At 38.4% G+C, this 25172-nt stretch overlaps 1 protein-coding gene across 1 annotated transcript; it reads left to right on the forward strand.

Annotated features, from left to right (window-relative positions):
* The first annotated feature begins 509 nt into the window (after positions 1-509).
* On the forward strand, positions 510-16378 carry LOC141497146 (uncharacterized). The gene is made up of 4 exons (XM_074199791.1): positions 510-723; positions 5067-5193; positions 6632-6727; positions 11262-16378. The coding sequence occupies exons 1-4, from the start codon at positions 691-693 to the stop codon at positions 12338-12340; spliced, it is 1335 nt and encodes a 444-aa protein (XP_074055892.1). The 5' UTR covers positions 510-690; the 3' UTR covers positions 12341-16378.
* The last annotated feature ends 8794 nt before the right edge of the window (positions 16379-25172 follow it).

A 25172-nucleotide genomic window follows, 5' to 3' on the forward strand; every position in this document is an offset into this window, starting at 1 on the left:
TAGGTCGGAGCCCCCCGCCGCCCCTGCTGGCGGCTCTGGGGGACGGCCGGAGGCAGGCGGTGTTGGGGGGCGCGGGGCGCCCCGAAAAGCGCCCTCCGGGGCCGGCCTCCCCCGCCCGCCCCGGGGAGCCCCCACCCCTGCGCTGCCCCCGAGCCCCGGAGGCCGCCGCCGCGGGGGTGACCCTGCCGGGCTCCGGGGGGGCTCGGCCGCACCGCAGGCCCCGGCCCGGCCGTGGCGTGGGGGGGGCGGCAGGGGCCTGGGCGGGCAGAAGGGCCGGGGGCCCCTCCCTGGGCCAGGCCTCCGGGGCCCTGGCCCTGGCCCTGGTGAAGCCCGCGGCCCGGGCCTCCCCGCCCCCCAGGCCTGGCCAGCTCTCCTGGGTATAAACCACCGGGGGGCACCGGGGCAGGCCGCTGGCCCGTGCCCGGCCAGGGAGGAGCTTCCCGGGCTCCAGGCGGCTCCGAAGCCTTCCCGGGCCGGGCTTCCCGGGCCGGGCTTCCCGGGCCGGGCGTCCCGGGCCAGGCCGCAGCCCTGCTAGCCAGCTTTGGTTGTTGCTCCGGCCGGGCGTCCACAAATGGGGGGGCCCCAGGGCCCCGGGGGAGGGGCAGAGCAAGAGCAAGATGGAGGAACCGAGGAAAAAGAAGTCACTCTGCTTCCTTTGCTGTCTACCTAGGGCCCCCGGATTCAGAGGGAATGGCCCCCGGGAGCCTGAGCCCCCCACCGCAGGTGAGAGCAGCCTCGCCCCAGGGGAGCACCCCAGCCCTTTTCTGTACTTCTAGGGGACGCACTAGGGAGCCTGGCAATGCTTTCTGGGCCCAGCACTCATCACTGGCTCATCTCAACCGAACCATGGGCCCCCGGGGGGTCCTGAGCACCCAGCTCCCACCTGTACAGCTGGCGCCCTCCCTCTTTGTTTTAAATTCCCCATCAGGACAACTCACGGTCAGGGACCACTTCATGCACCGATAATGGTTTCCTAGAGATCTGGTCCTCCCTCTCCGTGCGGGCCCAGCACAGGGGCTCTCTCTCATACACAAAGACCCCCCCTACACACACACACAAACACACACACACACACACACACACACACACACACACACACACACACACACACACACACACACACTTCATCTTCCCCCTCTCTCCCTCCACCTCTTTGCTTTTTGGCCAAGCTCTATCTGTATCAACTGAGGGTCCGGGAAACCCTCCCCAGGCAGAGCCCTGAAGGCAGAACCAGTTCTCATCCTTTGTGGTCTTGGCCTCACAGCAGACATGATGCTCTGGGTGCTGCTCTAGGTGCTGCTCTGGTCCTTGAGCCTCAGGTCACACATGCTTCTCAGGATTCCCTTTTACAATTTCTTTTGGAAAATATAATATTTCCCCAAATGATATATGTCTTGAAGCAATTTTTAAACATTTTAAAAAAAGTTTTGAGTTCATTGGTTTACCCCCTCCTCCTCACCAGCCTTTCTTAAATGATAAGCCATCTGATAAGGATTATCTATGTGTAGTCGTGAAAAACTATTTCCCTATCAGTCATTTCATGCATAATGCATCCTGTTGGTCATTTCTTACCACGTAATCATAACATTCCATCACAGCCATATACCACAGTTATTTTTCCGTTCCCAGTTGGTGGGCATCTTCTTCTTCCCCAGTTCTTAGCCACTTCAGAAAGACCTGCCAGGAATATTTTTGTACAAAGAGATCGTTTTTCCCTTCCCTGAATGCCTTTAGGAAAAAGATCAGGCACTCACATTGCTGGGTCAAAGGGTCTGCAAGATTTTTAGCAGTCTGGAGTTAGTTCCTAATTACTCTTTAAGATGGTTGGGTACAATTATTGCATACATCCTAGCTACCATTTTTGTTTTTAGTTTTTGCAAGGCAAATGGGGTTAAGTGGCTTGCCCAAGGCCACACAGGTCATTATTAAGTGTCTGAAACCAGATTTGAACTCAGACTCTCCTGACTCCACAGCCAGTGCTCTATCCACTGTGCCACCTAGCCTCCCCTAGCTATCATTTCTTTTCTCTGCACACACCATCTTCATGTGTCATTTATATTATCTTGGCTATTTATAGTAGAAAAGGAAAGTTATTTGGGTAAGGTCATTCTTAAAACTATTGTTATCATGTCCAAATCTTGCTTGGTTCTGCTCATTGCTATCTCCATTATTTCTCGTGACTCCATGTTTTTCTAAAACCCTGAAGCTCATCACAGCAGCATTCTGTCATAATTCATATACTGCACCTTGTTCAATAACTCCCCAATTTGATGGGCATTCCTGCAATTTCCAGGTCTTTCCCACCACAAAGAGAATTTCTCCAACATTTTAGCCCACATAGCTGGTTTTCCTTTATTTTAAATCATCTTTGGAAATAGAACTACTGGTGGTATTGCTGGGTCAAAGAATAAGATAGATTAAAAATTATTTGGACAAAATTCCAGATTGCCCTCTAAAATGCTTGGACCATTTGCCAGTTTCAGCAACACTGAATTAGCATCTCAAATTTGCCATATACTCTGAGCATTTGTCTTGTTTAACTTCTCTTCTTTTAACTAATCTGACAGCCATAAAATGAGCTCTCAAGGTTGTTTTCATTTGCATTAATCTAATCATTAAAGACTTAGAGTGTTTTATATGAATATCAAATGTTTGAATTTTATCATTCAAAAACTACCCTTTTATATATCCTTTAACAATTTATCAATTGAGGAATGACTTTTTTTTTTTTTTTTTTAGATTTTACAAGGCAATGGGGTTAAGTGGTTTGCCCAAGGCCACACGGCTAGGTAATTATTAAGTGTCTGGGGCTGGATTTGAACCCAGGTACTCCTGACTCCAAGGCCAGTGCTGTATCCACTGTGCCATCTAGCCACCCCAAATGACTCATATTCTTAGAGATTTCACATAGTTCTTTATTTTTGATGGGAGACCTTTATCTGATAAACTGTCTTTAAACGCATCCTTACAATTTTCTGTTTTCCTTCAGATCCCTGGCTATATTTGTTCAATTTGTCCAGAAATTTTTTTAATTTAATGTAATCAAATTTATCCTTTTTACACCTAATTTTGCTCTCTCCCCTTTTTGGATTTGTAAATTGTTTTGTTTTGTTTTTTGCAAGGCAATTGGGGTTAAGTGGCTTGCCCAAGGCCACACAGCTAGGTCATTATTAAGTGTCTGAGGTCAGATCTGAACTCAAGTACTCCTGACTCTAGGGCTGGTGCTCTCCTAGCCACCCCTGATTTGTGAATTGTTTATCATTCCTTATGTCTGATGAGTAATACATTCTTTGGTCTTCTAATTTTCTTGTAGAAACTCTCTTCATGTCTAGGTCATGTGTCCGTTTTGACCTCAGTGTGAGATACTGGTCCCTGTCCGGTTTTCACCATACTGCTTTCCCAACAAATTTAACCAAAAAATGAATTCTTATCTCCAGATCTCTAATGTCTTTACACTCAACAACTACATGGTTATTATGACTATTTGCTACTATAATTTTTTTTGTGTACTCAATTCTACGGTAAATTTATCTTTCTATTTTTCAGCATGTATGACACTGTTTTGATAATTACTGCTTTATAATACAAGGACATACTCTGCTAAATCAACTTCCTTTATACATTTATACATTTTCCTTATTTCCTTTAATATGACGTATTTTTTGTTTTCTTTTTTGTTTGTTTGTTTTTTAAGTTTTTGCAAGGCAATGGGGTTAAGTGGCTTGCCCAAGGCCACATAGCTAGGTGATTATTAAGTGTCTGAGGCCAGATTTGAACTCAAGTTCTCCTGACTCCAGGGCCAGTGCTCTATCCACTGGGCCACCTAGCCGCCTCTAAATGAATTTTAACACAATTTTTCCTCATTCAGGAAATCATATATTTGGCAACTTAATTGGAAGGGCATTGAATTTATAAATTATTTTGGGAAAAATGGTCTTTCTTATTATGTTAGTCCTGTCAATGCCATAAGGAATATTATTTTGATTATTTCAATCTATTTTGTTTGAATCAAAAGTTTTTTTATAATTTTTTTTAAAAAGTCTGGGGTTTATGCTATTTGGCATCCGCCCATTTTTTATAAGGTCTGGTTACTGTTTGTCCTTCCTTCTGAAAGAAGCCCATACAACAGGGACGTGATGTCATGACGAGCAAGTGAATTTGATTTTGACTGAGGGGATGCTTTGCAAAGTCAGCAGTCCCAATTTCTCTCCCTTAGCCCTCTGGCCCCAGTGACCAGATCTGAATCAGGATGACTGGAAATGGTCCTTTATGTGAAGCAGTCAGGGTTAAGTGACTTACCCAGGGTCAACAGTAAAATGCTAAGTGTCTGAGTCTGGAATTGAACTCAAGTTCAATGATGCCAGGGCTGGTGCTCTATCCATTGCATGACATAAGATCTGGAGTTATTTAAAATAGAGCATTTTTTATTGTCTCTTCTCATAGAGTTTTATTTATGATATAAAGGAAGGTTGATGATTTTTGTGGATTTACTGTATATATCCTGCTACTTTGAAAAAGTTATTACTTTTAGTTGAATCTTTGAACTTTTCCAAGATTACTTTTTCTCTGTACTTTTTTTTAATCACCTCATTCCATATTCTGATTTCTTCTCTACATTTAGGACTCTACCTTTTCTGGGTGATTTTCTGTCAGTTTGTGGCAGAAATGTGGAGATTCTAGAAATCTTTGACTTACACTGCCATTTTCCTAAACTGCATCTCCTATGTGGTCCTAGAAGGAAGAAATTTCCCATCACTCTTTCCCTTTTTCCTCCCCAGATTCACCAACTTTCTTACAAAGAGAACACAAACTTTCTCCCTAATGCCACAGGGAGATACATTTCACTGTAAGACATTTCTTAGCCTTATTCTCAACACATAAAATGCTTATTTCAAAATCCCATCAGTCTCTTAATGATCTAGAGCTGACTCTGCCCCTCATATGGGGTCTGACCTCTGGGCAAATCCCTTTCTGTGCTTCTGTTACCTCCTAGAATTGATGAGGGCTGGATTCTTTACTAGTGAGAATTTTTTCAGCTCTCCATTTGTTTACTTTTGATGGTCTAGGAGTTGGTGTCATTCAAGGATGTGGCGGTGGACTTCACCCGGGAGGAGTGGAGCATCTTGGATCATCCTCAGAAGGAGTTGTACAAGGAAGTCATGCTGGAGAATGCCCAGAACCTGCTCTCTGTGGGTAAGGATGCTTCCCCTGGTAGCCCTGAGTCTGCAATCAATGGGAATATCTTCATTCCCTTCTGTGGAAAGTTTCATCAATTTAGAGAGAGAAAAGTGCAGGTCTCCTGTGATCAAGTTAAGTTTCTGGGTCCTCTAGTTGGCTAGCTTTCCTGTAAAATATCTTTGCATGATGGGAAAAGAACCTGGTATTCCTCTTTGTTCCTCCTGACGCTGACTATTATTAGTTCTACGTAGTTTCAGATCAAATCATTTTGGAAGCATATCTGATGTGTAACCAGTCTCAAAGATAGTTCAGTTTAGCTTTAACCTGGACATGAGTTTTGCCCACCAAATCTCTGAAAACTCTTCAGGCAGCTTTTCATTGTGACCCTTACTCTGTTGGATGAGTATGGTAGTTGGAGCATTTTCCATTTCAATAATCATCAATCTGTAGCTTATAGTTAGCAGTTTCAGTGTATACCAAATTTGTCCTTAATCTTCCTTCCTATCTAGGACAGAGGAAGGGAAAAGGGAAATGAAGGGAAGGAAATAAGCATTTGTTTTCATCTGTTATTAGCCAGCTGCTCTGCCAAGTGCTTTCCTTGCAATATGTCACTTCATCCTGATAATAACCTTTCAAGTTAGGTCATATTATTATCCCCATTTGATAATTGAGGAAACTGAGGGAAGTGGTGGTTAAGTGTTTTTCAGGAGCACACAGCTAGTAACTGTTTTAAGGTTGGATTTAGATTCTGATCTTTCTCACTTGAGGCCCAGGGCTCTCTTCACTGAACTAACATATGCCTCTAATTTCTTGATAATAGAAAAGGAAAGATGAGTAGTTCTTGCTTCTATGAAGAAGGTTCCCCAAGTCCAAATTTCCTGATTCCAACCTGGTCCTATGATGTTCTCTCTTACTTCTTCCCAGAACTCAAAAACTAAATGCTCTGAGATAGTTCCTTAGGAGTCCTGGGGACCAACCCTGTGGTCCTTAATTGCCAGATCCTAGAATTGCCAGAAATAATAGACTGGTCTTCAAATAGAATTGGAACAAGAAGGGTTTCTTGAATTTACCAGCAGGAGAATTTCATCTCAAGAGGCAAAGACTTCCCAGAGGAATAATAAACAGATGTCTGTATGTCTCAGTGAGGGAGTCTCAGGATAGACAACAGGGGAAAAACCAACTCATCAAGGTTCTTGTTTCTGTGACTTGAGGGTGGTCTTGTACAATAACCTTTGGTACTTGACAGGATGAGTTGGGGGCAGAGGGTTTGGCCATTTTTCAGACCAACATATCCTATTTTGAGTTATTTGCATTGCAAGCACTGATGGTTGAGAACAGACTCCTATATGTGAGCAAATATTGTGGTTCTTAAAATATTTACCCTCCTTTCCAAAAATAAACCTAAATTGCAAGCTTCTTTCCATCTTCATTTCTCACTGGTTTTCCTTCCCAGGACTTCCAGTTACAAAACCAGATGTGATCTCTTATTTTGAACAAAAGGAAGCTCCATGGATGTTGCAGCAAGAAGGTCTAAGGATCTGCTATTCAGGTGAGTGAGGTGAAAGCAGGTAGATGAGAGCTCCAATTACAAGACGTTTCTTTGTGTTATATTCAAGCCAGTGCTACATTTGGGGACAAGAAGACTTGACTTGGAATTGTTTTTTGAATATTTCATGGTAATGTCTTCCTGGTTCAGTCATTGAACCACTGAACCACCAGTCATTCTCCATCTGCAAAATAAGGAAGTTGGATTCCAAGGCCTATTCAGTTCCAGGAGTCAATCAATGATACTAAAAGTGGGCATTATTTTGAATTTGGGGGCAGGGACTTCTTCTGAAAGTACAAAACAGGGTTAGATCATCCCATCTGAACTGTTTCCTAGACTTTCTTCAAATCAGAAGACATCTAAGCACCTGTGATGTTCCAGGCCCTGTGCAAAGCACCAAGCTCAGAAAGAGATGTAGGATTGGGGAAAGTGAACAGTCCAACAGCAATGTAGAAACTCACTACGGACAACATAAATTGGAATTAGTTAAGAGAGATTAGGCCATGATTTTTTTACATTGCTTTTGTGGGCAAATTAAGTGACTGGCCCAAGGTCACACAACATGTAAGAATCCAGATTCTGATTCTGGATTTGAACTCAGTTTCTCCTGACTCTAGGGCCTGTGCTCTATCTACTGTACTAGCTAATAGCTCCTAGACCATAAATTGAAGTAGAACTAGAAAAGGCAATATTGTAGAAGGTGGTCTCTAGGTGGGCATAAGGGAAACCAGGGAGAGCATTGTAGGCAACAGAAATGGCAAGGGAAACCCACAGAGTCTAGACATGGATCCTCTTCCCAGAAGAGAAGGAAGACCCTTATCACTGAACTGTAGCCTATATGGTAGGAATAGGGTGAAAGAAGGTTGGAAGAGTAGGAGACAGGATAGTGATTCAGTAATTTAACTCTACAAAAGGTTTTATATTTGATCCTTTTGCTTTGGATCTATTGTTAGGTAGGTTGTGACATCAGATGAGAGCTTTGGAAAGAATTTGCCAAATGGAGGAGTGATAGGACTGGGGCAGCTGGACCAAGCATCAGGCTCTTACAGTATCTCAGCTGTGAGGTGGACAAGGGTCTGAACCAAGACAGTGACAGCGTTGAGAGAGAAACATAGATGTGAAAGAAGGCAGAAAGGAAAAATCAAGAGGAATGTGCGACAGATTGCATGTGTGGGTCAGGAGAGGGAATATGTAGCAGCTGATGAGAAGGACATAGGGCTCCATTTCTGAGCCTGGACTTTTTGGAGTAGCCTTGGATAAAGCATTAAGAATATAAGAAGATGGGAAGTTTGGGGGGGGAAATGAGGTTCCTTTTGGATGTGGTAGAAGTTGCACCAGTAGAGAGTCATGTCCCTTACATCTAGAGAAGGGAGAATAAGGAAAAGTGCCAAAGCCTGCAGAGAAGTCAAGAACTATTAGGATTTGGGAATGACTTTGAATATCAATGATTTGGGGGCAGCTAGGTGGTGCAATGGATGCACTGGCCCTGGAGTCAGGTGTACCTGAGTTCAAATCCAGCCTCAGACACTTAATAATTACCTAGCTGTGTGGCCTTGGGCAAGGCACTTAACCCCATTTGCCTTGCAAAAAAAAAAAAAAAGCAATGAATACCAGTGATTTTGTGATTATTTGTAATTTTTGGAAGACAGGTTTCATTCCTCCAGTGAAATCAGGAGCTAGATTGCAGTGCATTTCATTCTTTCTTTTTTTCCTTGACTATTTTAATTACCTAAATTCACTATAAAGAATAAATGAAGAAAGATACTATTTACATTCAGAGAATAAACTGACAAATAGAAAAGTGTATAGAATATTTTACACAGATATAGGACAGTTGAAGGATTGAAATGAGATTGTGTGTATTAGTGAAAGGATTTTCTTCATCAAACTAAAGAATAATCCTTATCTAATATAGAGGTCAAAAAGGAGAGAAGTGTGAGATGGTCCTTGATAAATAGTTTTTGTTCATTGGTAGGGATGGTAGAAACAAACTTAATTGGGGGGGGGGTTGGGGAGGAATGGAAAAATCTGGAAGAACTGCTATAAAATACTTCTGATTTAGACACTATGCTAAGCCATGGAGCTCGCATGGGTTTGAGGGGCAATGGGGTTAAGTGACTTGCCCAAGATCACAAAGCTGGTAAGCATCAAGAATCTGAGACTGGGTTTGAGCTCAGGCCCTCCTACCCCAGGGCTGATGCTTGATCTGCTATATCACCTAGCTACCCCCAGGTCAGTTGTCTTAGAGCCCACAATCTGGTTTGCAACCAAGAGCTGATGCACAGAAAAGAGAGTGTTTATGAAGAGAAATTCATATAGTGCAATGGGAAATAAGGGATTCTAACAGGAGAAGATAATAGTTTAAGAAGGAGAGCAGAACTGGGGACAAAAATAATCAACATACAATGAGCGTTTTTACCCTTTGTGTAAATATTCTCTCATTTTATCTTCATATGAATCCTGGGAGTTAGTGCTATTATTAGGACCATTTTACAAATAAAGTGAAGCAAGCAGAGGTCTTGTGACTTTTCCTAGGGTCAGAGGACCAGCAAGTTTCTGAGTTGGAATTGGAACTCTGATCTTTGGGATTCAGGGCCCTACATTCTATCCATAGCATCACCAGTTAGATTCTGATTTTTAAAAAGAATATATAGAAAATCTTCACATATATATAAGGTGGAAAATGGATGCAGAATTGGGCAAGCTCCCATTTAAGGATGGATTTTTTAAAACTCTCAAACCAATGAAAATGAATTGCTTAATTTACTATTTACTTTCCAATTGACTCATAACAGAGCATCCTTGACCAATGCATTTGCCGATCAATTGCAAATATTACCTTGCTGTTCTTTTTGTATATTTTAAGTAATGTTTATATACAAAGCAATAATTTGCACTACTAGTTCCATTCTGATTTTTAAAGAAAATATGATGAAAATGGTCACATATATGAGGTAGAAAATGGACATAGTGTGGGGGATAGAAATTCATCTTTTTAAGCTCTCAGACAACTCACAGTGAATGCTAACTACTTTGAAAATGATTGATTTGGGTAGCTAGGTGGCACAGTGGATAGAGCACCAGCCCTGGAGTCAGGAGTACCCGAGTTCAAATCCAGCCTCAGACACTTAATAATGACCTAGCTGTGTGGCCTTGGGCAAGCCACTTAACCCCATTGCCTTGCAAAAAAAAAAAAAGAAAAAGAAAATGATTGATTTTTCTGTTGATTGAAGACAAGCTTGACAAATATACCTGCAGGTCAATTGCAAATGTTGTTTTTCTTTTAAATAATATTTGTTTTCAAAATAACCATTAAAGGATACAATTTTTCAGATGCCATTTTGTTTTTCTTCTATTGATAAACTGGCTACCCTTTCCAACCTTCCAACCTTCCTGGAGGTTTTGGAAATAATTTGATATAGTTGAGACTGTAAAAGGAAATGTTGCATTAGTCAGAAATAGTCAGAGTTTGATGTAATCACCACAGTGTTGCAAAACACAGTATCTTCCTGATCGTGATAGTTACAAACTGCAGAATTACATCTGTAAAGGTTCAAATATACAAACCCTTGTTGTTCTGGGGGATAAATGTCTGAGTGGCTCACTTGGACAACTATTTACTGCTTCTCTTCCCATTGACAAGTTTTTAACTCTAATCCCTTGGGCCATGTCTCAATTCTTCAAGGGATGTGTGAACCTCTAAATGGGAAGAGGACTAATTGTGAAGCATGCTGTCAACATCCTTATAAAAAAGTGATTAACTCAAATTCCTCTATGAGACACATATTTTCAGATATAAGAAATATCATGGATTTTTAAAATTATGGTTTTCAAAAGATTTCAATTTTACTTTAGGGTGCGGGAACACTTAAATATTTTTTTAAAAAGAAAGAAGTAATGGTTATTCCATCTTATGCCTCAGTTTAATAAAAAAAAAACTATGTTGGTATTTTGCATGTGACCTCAGATTCTAAAACCACAAAAAATATTTAAAAGTGATCACTAGGGAAATTACATTATGCATGCAGGTAGGATGGATCATGAAATAATTTAAATATTTAATAGCTGTGCATCAAATGTTGTGTCTAGAATGAAAAGGTTGAAAATACAAACAATGAAAGGGAAATGGAAAGACTGAAAGTGGATTGAATTTGTTGAGTCCTGTGAACAGAGTGTGCCCATTCACAGGGCTTGTGTTCTAGTGTCAACTGCTGGGATATGGATCTAGTCAGGAGGCCATTTTGAGCTCATGGCTCATATTTGAATGTCATGAGAATGCCAGCTCTTCCTGTGTCACTTGTTTATTTTCAATATCTACTCTGATTGTGTGTGCAGCTCTTTGTAAATTAAATCATTCTTTGAATGTGAGCTACAGACATCTAACAATGATTGATTCTGCCCACATAAGGTTGAACTTTGTTTTTTCTTTACCTGGGAAAATAAAAAGTAAACAAATTTAAGTTCTACCAATAGTGGAAGGGGGATATAAATATAAATGTGTGTAGTGTCTGAGTATATTTGTATTTGTTTCTTTTAGAGGAAGAGATCAGACTTGAAATGAAGGAGACTATTGGAAGTCTTTTTGTGGCAGAAACTCACAAGCAAGGAGGAATAAATGACAGTGCCTGTGATTTCACCTGGAGCAAATTCTGTGTTACACATGAGAAAATCCAAACTAGAGAGAAACCTTATGAATGTAATCACTGTGGAAAGTCTTTTACATGGAAGGGCAGTCTTACGGTACATCAGAGAATTCACACTGGGGAGAGACCTTATGAATGTAATCAATGTGAAAAGGCTTTTATTCGGAGGAATCAGCTTACTGAACATCAGAGACGCCATACTGGAGAGAAACCTTACGAATGTAATCAATGTGAAAAGACTTTTACTCGGAAGTCACATCTTACTGATCATCAGAGACGCCACTCTGGAGAGAAACCTTATGAATGTAATCAATGTGAAAAGGCTTTTACTTGGAGTGCAGGTCTTACTGAACATCAGAGAACCCATACTGGGGAGAAACCTTACGGATGTATTCAGTGTGGAAAGGTTTTTACTCAGAGGACCAGCCTTATTAAACATCAGAGAATCCACACTGGAGAGAAGCCTTATGTATGTAATCACTGTGGAAAAGCTTTTATCCAGAAAGAGCAGCTTACTAGACATCAGAGATTCTACACTGGGGAGAAACCTTATGCATGTAATCAATGTGGAAAGGCATTTACTTGGGGAGCCCATCTTACTGTACATCAGAGAATCCACACTGGAGAGAAACCTTATGAATGTAATCAGTGTGGAAAAGCTTTTACTCAGAGGGCCAATCTTACTGCACATCAAAGAATCCATACTGGGGAGAAATCTTATGAGTGTAATCAGTGTGGAAAGGCCTTTACTCAGAGGGCAAATCTTACTGCACATCAGAGAATCCATACTGGAGAAAAACCTTATGAATGTAATCAATGTGGAAAGGTTTTTACAAGGAAGGGCAGTCTTTCTGTACATCAGAGAATCCACACTGGAGAGAATCCTTTTGAATGTAATCAATGTGGAAAGACTTTTACTCAGAGGGCCCATCTTATTACACATCAGAGAATTCACACTACAGAGAAACATTAAGGATGTCACCAATGTGGAAAGGGTTTTTTATTCAGGCACCTTCTCACTGTATAACACAATAATGATATAGATTGAAAACAAACAAAATTGTCCATTGATAGCAATTCTGTTCAATGCATTCCTTTTTGTTTGTTTTAATTTTATTTCTTTTGATTTTCCAACTAAATTATCTTTGATTATTGTGCTGCTGAAATGAATAAGTCCATCATGGTTGATCATGACCCCATGTTGTTAGTATGTTTAAAAAGTTTTGCTCCTGTTCATCTCACTCAGCACTGATTCATGATTTCTTAGAGAACAATAGTGTCCTATCCTGTACATGTACCACAATTTGTTTATCCATTCCACAACTGATGGATAACCCCTCAATTTTTAATTCTTTGCCACTATAAAAAGAGCTGCTCTGAATATTTTTGTACATGTAGGATTTTTCCCCTTTTTCTTGATCTTTTCAGGATACAGACCCATTAGTGGTCTTGCTGGGTCAAACGGTATGCACATTTTTATTGTCCTTTGGGCATATTTCCAAATTGTTCTACAGAAAGGTAAAATCAGTTCACCATTGCTCCAAAAATGCATTAGTATTCCAGATTTCCCACACCCCCTCCAACACTGATCTTTTACCTTTCCAGTCACATTGGCCAATCTGAGGTGTAAAGTGGTACCTCAGAGATGCTTTAATTTATATCTTTTACCAGTAATGATTTAGAGCAATTTTTGTTTTGACTAGATAGTTTTGATTTCTTCATCTGAGAATTGCCTTTCCATTTCTTATCACCATTTATCGATTGGGGAATGATTTGGTTTTATAAATATGGCTCAGTTCTCTGTATATTTTAGAAATTAATCCTTTGTTAGAAACACTAGTTATAAAAATTGTTTCACAGATTACTACACTCCTTTTAATCTTGTTTACAGTGGCTTTGTTTGTGCAAAAACTCTTTGATATAGTGTTTCCCAGATTCCTTCTATGACACCAATATGGTTGTGATATCAAAACCAGGAAGAGTCCAAACAGCAAAAGAAAATTATGTATGGAAAAATTTTAAATGAAATATTAATAAAGCCAATACAGCAAATTATCACTAGGATAATACACTATGATCAAGCACAATAAATGTAAGGAATTCAGGGTTGGTTCAAAATTAGGAAAACTATTAGCATCTTTGATCTTATCTATAACAAACCTAACAAATAATTGTTGAATCACAACAATTGGCTAGAAAAGCTTTTGACAAAATAACAGCACATTCCTACTGAAAACCCTAGTGAGCATAGGAATAAATGAAGTATTCCTTAAAATGATAAATAGTATCTAGCTACAACCATCAACAAGCTTTATAAGTAATGGGGATAAGCTAGAAGCATTCCCAATAAGATCAGGGGTGAAACAAGGATGCTCCTGCTGATTAGCTCCCCAGGTCAGCTCTTGGTCTACTGGGTCAGATCTCTGCAGTTGAGGCCTACACTGGCCTGTGTTCCAATCTCACCCTTTGTAGCAGAGCTGACCTTCCAAGTTGGTCCTTACAATTCTAGGACTAAGAGGTCTGGAAACTGCCACTGTTGCCACTGAGCCAGGTGCCCTACAATCTGTTCCTAGATGGTTGGGGCCAGTTTGCTCTAGCACAGTCTGGGCTGTGCTAGGGGTCCTTTCTACCCTTATGCTACAGACACTTCCCATGCGTCTTCCAAGAGTCTCGGACTGAAGAATTTTTTCACTCAGTCTGTGTGGGTTTCACCATTCTGGAACTTGGTTAGATTCACTATCAAAAGATATTTGGATTGGTTTGGGGAAAAGCTCAAAAGAATCCCTACCTTTACCTAGTCATCTTGGTCTCGCCATCTCTGGTGCTATCTTTCCTGTTGCATTGAGTTCTCTGAAAAATAAAGGTCTGTGATGGGTATACTATGGGGGAAAAAAAAGCAAACTCCCTAACCTTAATAAGCTTATGTCAGATGATATTTTCAAAAATGATATATGGGGGCGGCTAGGTGGCGTAGTGGATAAAGCACTGGCCTTGGAGTCAGGAGTACCTGGGTTCAAATCCGGTCTCAAACACTTAATAATTACCTAGCTGTGTGGCCTTGGGCAAGCCACTTAACCCCATTTGCTGCAAAAATATAAAAAAAAAAATGATATATGGGGAAAATAAGGTGGTAGAGTGCACAGTCAAAAAGACTTGGGTTCAAATCTTGCTTTGAACACTTGGCTGGTTGACTCTGGAAAAGATATTTAATCTTTTGTTTACTTCAAATGTATAAAATAGGGATTACAATATTCATTCCAGGCATCTTGTGAGATCAAATGAAATAATAAATATAAAACATTTAACAAAGTGTCTTCCACATAGTAGATGTCATATAAATCTTAATCATAATTTAAATAATAGTGGTGAATACTCATAGAAACGAAAGCCACAATTATTAAGCACTACTTTGGGTTCATTAAAAAATATAATAAAAGCCATGCCACACTAACCTCATTTTCTTTTGGTTTTTTTTTTTGAGAGGTTTACCAAATTGACGTTTTGATTGGTATAATAAGTAAATTAATTTAGGTACAATTTCATTCTTTTCATTAGCATGGCCTTTGCATGAGCAATTCATATTTTTTCCCATTGTTTAGGTCTGACTTTATTTGTGTGAAAAGTGTTTTGGGGGCAGCTGGGTGGATAGAGCAATGACCCTGAAGTCAGGAGGACCTGAGACAATTAATTACCTAGTTATGTGACCTTGGGCAAGTCTTGTAAAAACCAAAATAAAAAGTGTTTTGTAACTGTGTACATATAGTTATTGAATTTGTCTTAGCTGGTAGACTTCCAAGAATTTTATATTGTGTACAGTCATTTTAAATGTAATTTCTCCTATTACCTACTGCTGGGCTATGTTGGTCATGAAGAAATGCTGATGATTTATGTGGGTTAACTTTATATTTTGAAAATTTGCTAAAATTATAAATTATTTCAGTGACTATTTTAGCTAATTTTCTAGGATTCCTTAAAATACCATCAATTTCATCTGCAAAGAATGATATTTTTCTTTCTTCAGTGCTTAATCTAATTGCTTTTATTTCTTTTTATTATATTGCTATAGCTAATCTTTCTAGTATTATGCTGAATAACAGTGCTGGTAATGGCTATCCTTGTTTCAACCCTGATCTTACTGGGAAAGCTTCTAGCTTATCCTTAGTACAGATAATGCTTGCTGCTGATTTTAGATAGATGCTGCTTATCATTTTTTTAAAAACCCTCCCTTTTTATTGTGCTCTTTAGTGTTTTTCAGAGGCATAGGTGCCATATTTTGTTAAAACCTTTTCCTGCTTCATTTGAGATAATCATAAGATTTTGTTGTTTTACTATTGATATGGTCACATGTGTTGATACTTTTCCTAATATTGAACCAACCCTATATTTCTGCTGTAAATACCACCCTGACATAGTTTATAATACTTATGATTTAGTGGTATAATCACTTAGTATTTTGTTCCAAAGTTTTGTATCAATATTATTTAGGGAAATTTGTCTATAATTTTTCTTTCTCTGGTTTAGCTCTTCCTAGTTTAGTTTGATTTAGTTGGACAGCACCACATTTGTATCATTAAAGAAGTTTGGTAGGACTCTTTCACCTATTTTTCTTGAACATAGTTTATATGATATTGGAATTAATTGGTCTTTCAGTCTTTGGTAGGGGGTGGTTAGGTGATACTGTGGCCCTGGAGTTAGGAGGGCCTGAGTTCAAATCTGTGTTCAGATGCTTAATTAAATAATGTAACCTAGGGCAAGTTACTTAACCCTATTTCCTTGCAAAACATTCAGTAAATAAATAAATACATCTTTGCTAGAATTCAGAGGTGTGGCCCTGGAGATTGTTTTTCCCCCCCTAGGAAGTAGACTATCAGCTAATTCAATTTCTTTTTCTATGATAGGGTTATTTAGACATTCTATTTTAATTTTTATGGATATTAAACAATTTCACTCAGATTTTAAGATTTAGCATATAATTGGGCAAAATTTTTTCTAATCATTGCTTTACCTTTTTTTTCATTGGCAATGATTTTACCTTTTTTAATTCTGATACTGTATATTTAGTTTTTATTTCTGTTTTTTAAGTCAAATTAACCAATGATATCTTATTGTTTATTTTTTCAAGTTAGATTTTAGATCTATTAGCCCACTGTTTTTTCTTATTTTCCATCTTATAAATTTTACCTTTGCTTTTCTAGATTTCCAAATTGATGATCAGTTGGAAATTTTTAATTTGTTCCTTTTCAAGTTTCTTTTTTACTTGAAAATCCAATTCATTGATTTGTTCTTTTTTTTCCATTTTTTTTTTTTGATGGAAGAGTTTAGAGAACTAAGATTTCCTGTAAGTACTGTTTGGCTGCATTTCATTAATTTTGGTAAGTTGTCTTATTGTTTTCATTCTCTTTAATGAAATTATTGATTGTTTCTAGGACTTTGACCCACTTATCTCAAAATAGATTAATCAAAAAATAGAAAACAGTATGAAAGACAAAAGCAGATCGTTTTGATTACATTAAGTTAAAAAGGTTTTGCACAAACAAAGCCAATGCAACCAAGATGAGAAGAAAGCAGAAAATTGGGAATAAATTTTACTGTGTGTTAATGATAAAAGACTCATTTCTCAAATATACAAAGAACTGAGACAAATCCAAAAGAATACAAGTCATTCCCCAGTTGATTAAGTGGTCAAGGAATATAAAGAAGGAATTTTCAGATGATGAAGTTAAGGCTATCTATAAACATGAAAAATGCTCAATCCCCATTTATTACAAAAATGAAAATCAAAAGAATTCTTAGATACCACCATACACATCAGATTCATTAATAAGAAAAGAAAAATGATGAATCTTGGAGATGTGGGGAAGCTGGGAAACTGAAGCACAGTTTGGAGTGTTGTAAAATGAGTCAGTCATTCTAGAGAGTATTTTGGAATGATGCCCAAAAGGCTATAAATATGAACATGCCCTTTTTTTTAAGTATGATTTTTTATTTAATATTTATTCTCATTTTGTTCAAATTTTTTTATACAGTAATAAAATATTCTTGTTTAAGAGTAAACAAAATACCCCCTCGGCCAAAAAAATATAGACTCACTTGAGCAATAAAGGGGAGAGAAAAAATTAAAATTAAAAAAATAATAGTAATAATTGTAGGTATGGCCAGGTGGCACAGTGGACGGAGCACCAGCCCTGGAGCCAGGAGCACCTGAGCCCATATCTGGCCCTGTACACCCAACAATCACCCAGCTGTATGACATGCAAGCCACATCAACCCCACTTGAGCATACCCTTCTACCAAATTCCTTCTGTGACACCAATATTGTGCTGCTACCTTGTCTATAAATGAAAGAAAAACCTGCTAGAGAGAGAAAATTGCAAGATACAGGTGCCTTACCTACAAGGTGTGGTAATTTCATCAGGTATTATATAATCTTTAGAAACTCTTTCCCCTTCCACCTGGATTTTCATAGGCTCTAAGAGTTTGAGTTACAGTCTAAGAGGTTCGCCCATCTCATGACATGCCCCTAATATGATCACCCCCATCATATGATGAATGATATGCTGACAAACCCTGATCACTAGAGGGGGTGTGGGGGATAATATTCAAGTCCTAATTATACAAACTCAGTTGCATTAGGTCAAGATCTCTAGGTCGCTTTTATTTTTTAGAGTTGTTTTTTTTTTTGCAAGGCAAAGGGGTTAAGTGGCTTGCCCAAGGCCACCCAGCTAGGTAATTATTAAGTCTCTGAGGTTAGATTTGAACTCAGGTCCTCCTGACTCTAGGGCTAGTGCTCTTTCACCACCTAGTTGCCCCTCTAGGTCACTCTTGACTAGTTGAGAATTGGATTCTTCTAATCTTGGGTTTGCATCTCTGGAATGGGATTAGGAAAACTCCCCCCCCCCCATTTTGTGATTGACTGAGGCCATTCCCCATTTGGAATGGATTCCCTAGAGACCCCACACACACACACACATACCCTACATTTCTCACATACCTCAACCAGGCAGAGTCAAAACAAAACTAATAGGTCAATTTCCATAATGAATATTGAAGAAAAATTTTAAATAAAATATTAGCAAAAATATTACAGCAAGTTATCACTGGGTTAATATGGAACACAGTGATGGTTCCATATTGGGAAAACTTTCAGTATGATTGACCATTTTGGTAGTATAACTAACAGAAATTATATGATTATCTCAATAGATAATAAAGCTGAAAAAAAATTGAGAAAATACAGTACCCATATCCTATTAAAAATACTGGAGAGATAGAAATAGAGTTTTCTTTTAGGTTTTTGCAAGGCAAATGGGGTTAAGTGACTTGCCCAAGGCCACACAGCTGGGTAATTATTAAGTGTCTGAGGCCAGATATGAACTCAGGTACTCCTGACTCCAGGGCTGCTGCTCTATCCACTGTTCCACCTAGCCACCCCGAGACTTTTCTTAAAATGATAAGCTGTATCTATCTAAAATATTCAGCAAGGGGGACAGCTGGGTGGCCCAAGTAGATAGAGCACCCACCTTGGAATCAAGAGGACCTAAATTCAAATAGGAGCAGGAGACAAGTTACCTGACTGTGACCATAGGCAAGTTACTTAACACTTAATTGTCTTGCAAACACCTTCCAAAAAAAAAGTGCTCAGCAAACATTCTTTGTAATGGGCACAAGGTAAAAGATCAGAGGTGAAGCAAGGATGCCTTTTATCACCACTATTCAGTATAGTATTAGGAATTCCAGCTTTAGCAATAAGAGAAAAAAAAAGAAATTGAAGGAATTAGAATAGGCAGGGAGGCAACAAAGCTCTCTCTCTGCACATGATATACTCTCATGCACATGATGAAATACTTAGAGAATCCTAGAAAAGCAATTAAAAACTACTTGAAATAATTAGCCACTTTAGCAGTTACAGGAAATAAAATAAACCACAAAAATCATCAATATTTCTATGGATTACCAGTAAAGGACAGTAGCAAGATATAGAAAGAGAAATTCATTTAAAGTTACTTTAGACAGGATGATATATTTGGAAGCCTACCTTCATAGGCAGCCTCAAACTATGAAAAATTACAAAACAAATGAAATAAGATTTCTTTTTTACATAAAATGACATCTAAATAATTGGAAAAAATGTGAAGTGCTCATAGGTAGGATGAGCTAATAAAATGAAAATTACAATTTTACCTAAATTGCTTATTCAGTGCCTTATTAAATTACCAAAAATGTTTTATAGAGCTAAGAAAAATAGTGACTAAATTTAGTTGTAGGAACAAAAGGTCAAGAATATCATTGGAATTAATGAAAAAATGCAAAGGCATGTGACCTAACCCTCCCAAATCTAAAATTATGTATTAAAGCATCAGATTTCAAAACTATTTGTCATTAGCTAAGAAATGGAGTGGTGGGTCAGTAAAATAGATTAGGTGAAAAAGGAACAGTAGTAAATGACTACAATCTACTCTTTCATAACTACATTGAAAAAGAGATTGCTGGCCCTGGAGTCTGAAAGTTCTGAAGTCAAAGTCAGCCTCAGACATTTGACTTTTACTAGCTGGGTGACCTTAGTCAAATCACTTAACCTGAATTGCCTTGCAACTAGAGATATCACCAGTCCTGATTCATATGTGATGATTGGATCCACCTACCTTCAGAGGAGAAAATGAGTCTGTTGATCTGCACAGCACCATCTCACTCAAATCTAATTCATGTTCTTGTCATGGCATCACTTCCCTTATATAATGATCTTCTTTGAGAAGGAAGGATTAACACCAGCTACTGGAATGAAAACTCAATATTTGACAAAAACTGGGGTGGGGGGATACAAAATAGTATGACAAACACTAACCATACACCCTATACCAACATAAGGTTAAAATGGGTAAAGGATTTAGATATAAGAGCTGATGCTATAGACCAGTATGGAGAACAAGGAATAGCTGATCTGTTAGTTCTGTGGAAAGAGGAGGGTTTCATGACCAAACAAGAGTTAGAGAACATTATAAAATGCAAAATGGACAATTTTCATTACCTTAAATTAAAATGTTTTTGCACAAATAAAACCAATGCAACCAAGATTAAAAGGAATGCAGTAAGGTGGAAAATAATTTCAATAGCATTTCTGATAAAGGACTCATTTATAAAATATACTGATATACATAACATATATGTCTGTGTGTGTGTGTGTGTGTGTGTGTGTGTGTGTGTAAAAGTCAGTCAAATTTATAAGAATGCAAGTCATTCCCCAATTGATAAATCATCAAAAGATAGGATTAGGCAGTTCTCAGATGAAGATATTAAAGCTATCTACAGTCAAATGAAAAAAAAAAGCTTTAAAACATTATTAGATTCAAATTAAAACAACTGAGGTACTACCTCACACCTATCACATTGACCAATATGAGAAAAAAGAAAAATGATCAATGTTGGAGGGCATATGGATAAAATAAGACACTAATGTGTGATGGGTGGAGTTGTGAACTGATCCAAGCTTTCTGGAGAGCAATTTGGAACTATGCTCAAAGAGCAATAAAAGTGTACATACTCTTTGAGCCAGATTTCTGTACCCCAAAGAGAGCACAAAAAGGTTCAAAAATCCACATATCCCCAAATATTGATTGCAGCTCTTTTCTAGAGTCAAAGAATTGAAAGTTTCAGGGGATGCCCATTATGTGGGGAATTGTTGAGTAAACTGTGGTATGTGAATGTGATGGAGCACTATTGTTCTATAAGAAATCATGAGAGAAGGAACTTCAGAAAAGCCTGGAAAGATTTGCATGAACTGATGCTGAATGTAGTGAGCAGAACCAGAAGAACATTGCACACATTAACAGCAATATTGTCTGACGATCAACTATGATGGACTTAGTCATCTTGACAGTTTTAGGGGGCGGCTAGGTGGCGTGGTGGATAAAGCACCGGCCTTGGAGTCAGGAGTACCTGGGTTCAAATCCGGTCTCAAACACTTAATAATTACCTAGCTGTGTGGCCTTGGGCAAACCACTTAACCCCATTTGCCTTGCAAAAACCTAAAAAAAAAAAAAAAAAAAGACAGTTTTAAAGAATTTGTGATCCACCTTCAAAGAGGGACTATGGAGTCTGAATGCAGACCAAGGCTTATTATTTTCAAGTTTTAATATTTAAGTTTTATGTTTTATGCCTTTCACATCTTTCCCCTTTTTGTTCTGATTCTTTCATATTTAATATAGAACTATGATAAATATAGTTATACAAGTATAACTTAGATTGCTCTCTGCCAGGTTGAGAGGTGAGGGAAGGGAGAGAGGGAGAAAAATAAGAAACTCAAAATATTACCAAGAATGATTGTTGAAATCTATTTTTTTGCATATTGGTCGAAAAATAAATAATTTAAAAAAAGAAAATACTACCCACATCCAGGAAGGAACTAGGGAATCTGCATGCAGACCAAAGTTTACTATTTTCAATATTTAAAATTGGCTTTATGTTCTATACTTTTTCCTCTCATGATTTCCCCCCTTTTGGTTCTGATTCTTCTTTCACAACATGATTAATATGGGAATATATTTAACCTGGTTATACATATATAGCCTATAATAGATTGCTTATTTTGTCAGGGGAAAGAGGATGGAAGGAAATCATGGAGAAAAATATGGAACTGAAAACCTTACAAAAATCAGTTGTTGAAAAAGTATCATGGTGTTGAAAACAAACAAAAAAAAAATAATGAGGAGGCTGATTTCAGGAAAACCTGGAAAGATTTATTTGAATTGGATGTGAAAGGAGCACCATCATGAGAACACTTGACACAGTATCAGCTACCTTGAGTGATGATCAACTATGATAGACTTAGCTCTTCATATTAATACCATAAGCCAAGATAATTCCAATAGAATCATGATGGAAACAACCTATTCCTGTCCAGAGAAAGGATTATGGAGTCTGAATACAGAGAAAAGCATATTAGGTTCCTTTGGTTATTGATTTTTTTTCCTTCTCGTGATTTTTCAATTTTCTTCTGATTCTTCACAACCTGACCACTGTGGAAACATGATTAATATGATCGCACATGTATAATCCATATCAGATTTCTCACTGTCTTGGGAAGGAGGAAGAGGGAAGAAGAGGGAGAAAAATTTGTAACTCAAAATCTTAGGAAAGCAAATGTTGAAAACTATTTTTATGTCTAATTGGAAAAAATAATACTATTTAATTTTAAAATATTTTAGTTGCTATAAGACTGTCTGCAAATTCATTTAAAAATCATAATTTTATTACATTACAAATCCTAACCATAGCAGTGAATGTTTGTCTATTCTAATTTTTTTATTTCTATAAAGAAGTCTTTTGGTTGTCATTTATAAGTTTTTGTCTCAAAATACTAACTTTCAAATATTTTATACATTTTGCCACTTTTTAATATAAATTATTTTTTATTTCTTCCTGATTGTTAGTAATATATTAAAAAAGTCAATGATTTCAGGCATGCACTTTCTATGTTTGTAATTTATATGCATAATCAGTTCAATTAATTTATTTTCTTATTCATCACAGTTTTCTTAATCAAGCATCAAAACTACTGATATAATTAATCTTCCTTGATGGAGTCTATTCATTTCTTTTGGTTTTGCCATTATTGTTGTATTATACTTCCTATTACTATGATATTATTTGGCTTTATTATTATTACAACAGTTAGGATTTCTAGTGGCAAAAGTTGATTGCTTGATGTATTTCCAATTTTATTGGAGCACTTTGTATTTCTGTCTTAAAATTTATTGTTATATGATGTTGATGTTTATAATGCTGATAATGATGCTGTGATTTTGATCATATTTCTTTTTTCATTTTTTAAATTTATTTTTTATTCTCATTTTGTACAAATGTTTTTTTACATTAATAAAATATTCTTGTTTACAAGTAAACAAAATACCCCTCCCCCCCACGAATATAGATAGACTTGCTTGGGTGAAAAAAGTAAAGGGGAGAGAAAAAAATTAAAATTAAAAAAAATAATAGTAATAATTGTAGGTATGGCCAGGTGGCGCAATGGACGAAGCACCAGCCCTGGAGCCACGAGCACCCGAGCCCACATCTGGCCCCATACACCCAACTATCACCCAGCCATGTGACATGCAAGCCACCCGATCCCCACTGCCCTGCAAAAACCAAAAAGAAGGAAAAAAAAGACCCAAAATAAAATAAAATAGTAATAATAGTAGGGGGTGGCTGGGTGGAAGACAGCACTGGCCCTTGAGCCAGGAGCACCTGGGTCCAAATCCGGCCCCAGACACCCAAAGATCACCCTGCTATGTGGCCCCAGGCAGGTCACCCAGCCCCACTTGCCCTGCACCCTCCCCCAAATAATAACAAAAAATGTGCTTCAGTCTTTGTTCCAACACCAACAACTCTGTCGTGAGTGGATCACATTCTTTATAAGTCTATCACAAAAGTTACTTCCATATTTTTCCAATGTTGCCATTGCTGATCGCAACTCCCTCCTTTCTTATTTCTCCACTACCATGTACAATATTTTCTCTCTCCTTTCACTCTGACTCTGCTGTAGCATCACTGAGTGGTGCAGCAGATAGATCCCTGGTCCTGGGGCCAAGAAGCCCTGAGCCCCCATACCACCCCTTAGGCCCAGAATCCACCTGGCCCTATGGTCCTGGAAAGGCCTTCCAATCACAGCCCCTTGCAAGAAGTAAAAAAGAAAATGTGTTATATCTGACCACTCTCCCCCCATGGTCTATCCTCTCCTCCTTTATTCACATCTCCACCCCTTCCCCCTGCTCCCCCCTCCTTCTTACTCCAGATGTCTATACCCCATTGAGTATATTTGCTGCTTCCTCTCCTAGCCACTTCGGATGAGAGCAAAGGTTCCCTCATTCCCCCTTGCCTCCCCCCTTCCATATCATTACAATAGCTCATTGTAATAAAAAAATCTTATTATGTGAAATATCTTGGACTATTCCCCGCCTCCTTTTTCTTTCTCCCATTCCATTTCCCTTTTTTTCTATTGACTCCATTTTTACACCATATTTTATCTTCGAATTCAGCTTTCTCCTATGTTTCAGCTATAAAGCTCTCTCTACCTGCTCTATTAACTGAGAAGGTTCATATGAGCATTATCAGTGTCATTTTTCTATGCAGGAATACATGTAGTTCATCATCATTAAGTCCCTCATATTTCCCCACCTCTCCTCCAATCACCATGCTTCACCTGAGTCCTGTATCTGAAGATCAAACCTTCTGTTCAGCTCTGGCCATTCCAAAAGGAACATTTGAAATTCCCCTGGTTCATTGAAAGTCCATCTTTTTCCCTGGAAGAGGACATTCAGCCTTGCTGGGTAGTTCATTCTTGGCTGCATTTTAAGCTCTTTTGCCTTCCGGTATGTTATATTCCAAGCCCTAGGAGCTTCCAATGTAGCTGCTGCTAAGTCCTGTGTGATCCTGACTGCAGCTCCACGATATTTGAACTGTGTCCTTCTGGCAGCTTGTAATATTTTCTCTTTGACTTGGGAGTTCTGGAACTTGCCTATAATATTCCTAGGGGTTGGTTTTTTGGGATCTCTTTCTCGGGGGGACGGGTGGATTCTCTCCATTTCTATTTTGCCCTCTGCTTCTAGAATATCAGGGCAATTTTCCTGTAGTAATTCTTTGAAGATGATGTCAAGGCTCTTTTCCTGATCATGACTTTCAGGTATTCCAATAATTTTTAAATTATCTTTCCTAAGTCTGTTTTCCATATCAGTTGTTTTTTCAATGAGATATTTCACATTTTCTTCTAATTTTTCATTTTTTTTGGTTTTGAAGTATTGATTCCTGATTTC

This window comes from Macrotis lagotis, chromosome X (assembly GCF_037893015.1).
Source record: "Macrotis lagotis isolate mMagLag1 chromosome X, bilby.v1.9.chrom.fasta, whole genome shotgun sequence".
NCBI lineage: Eukaryota > Metazoa > Chordata > Mammalia > Peramelemorphia > Peramelidae > Macrotis > Macrotis lagotis.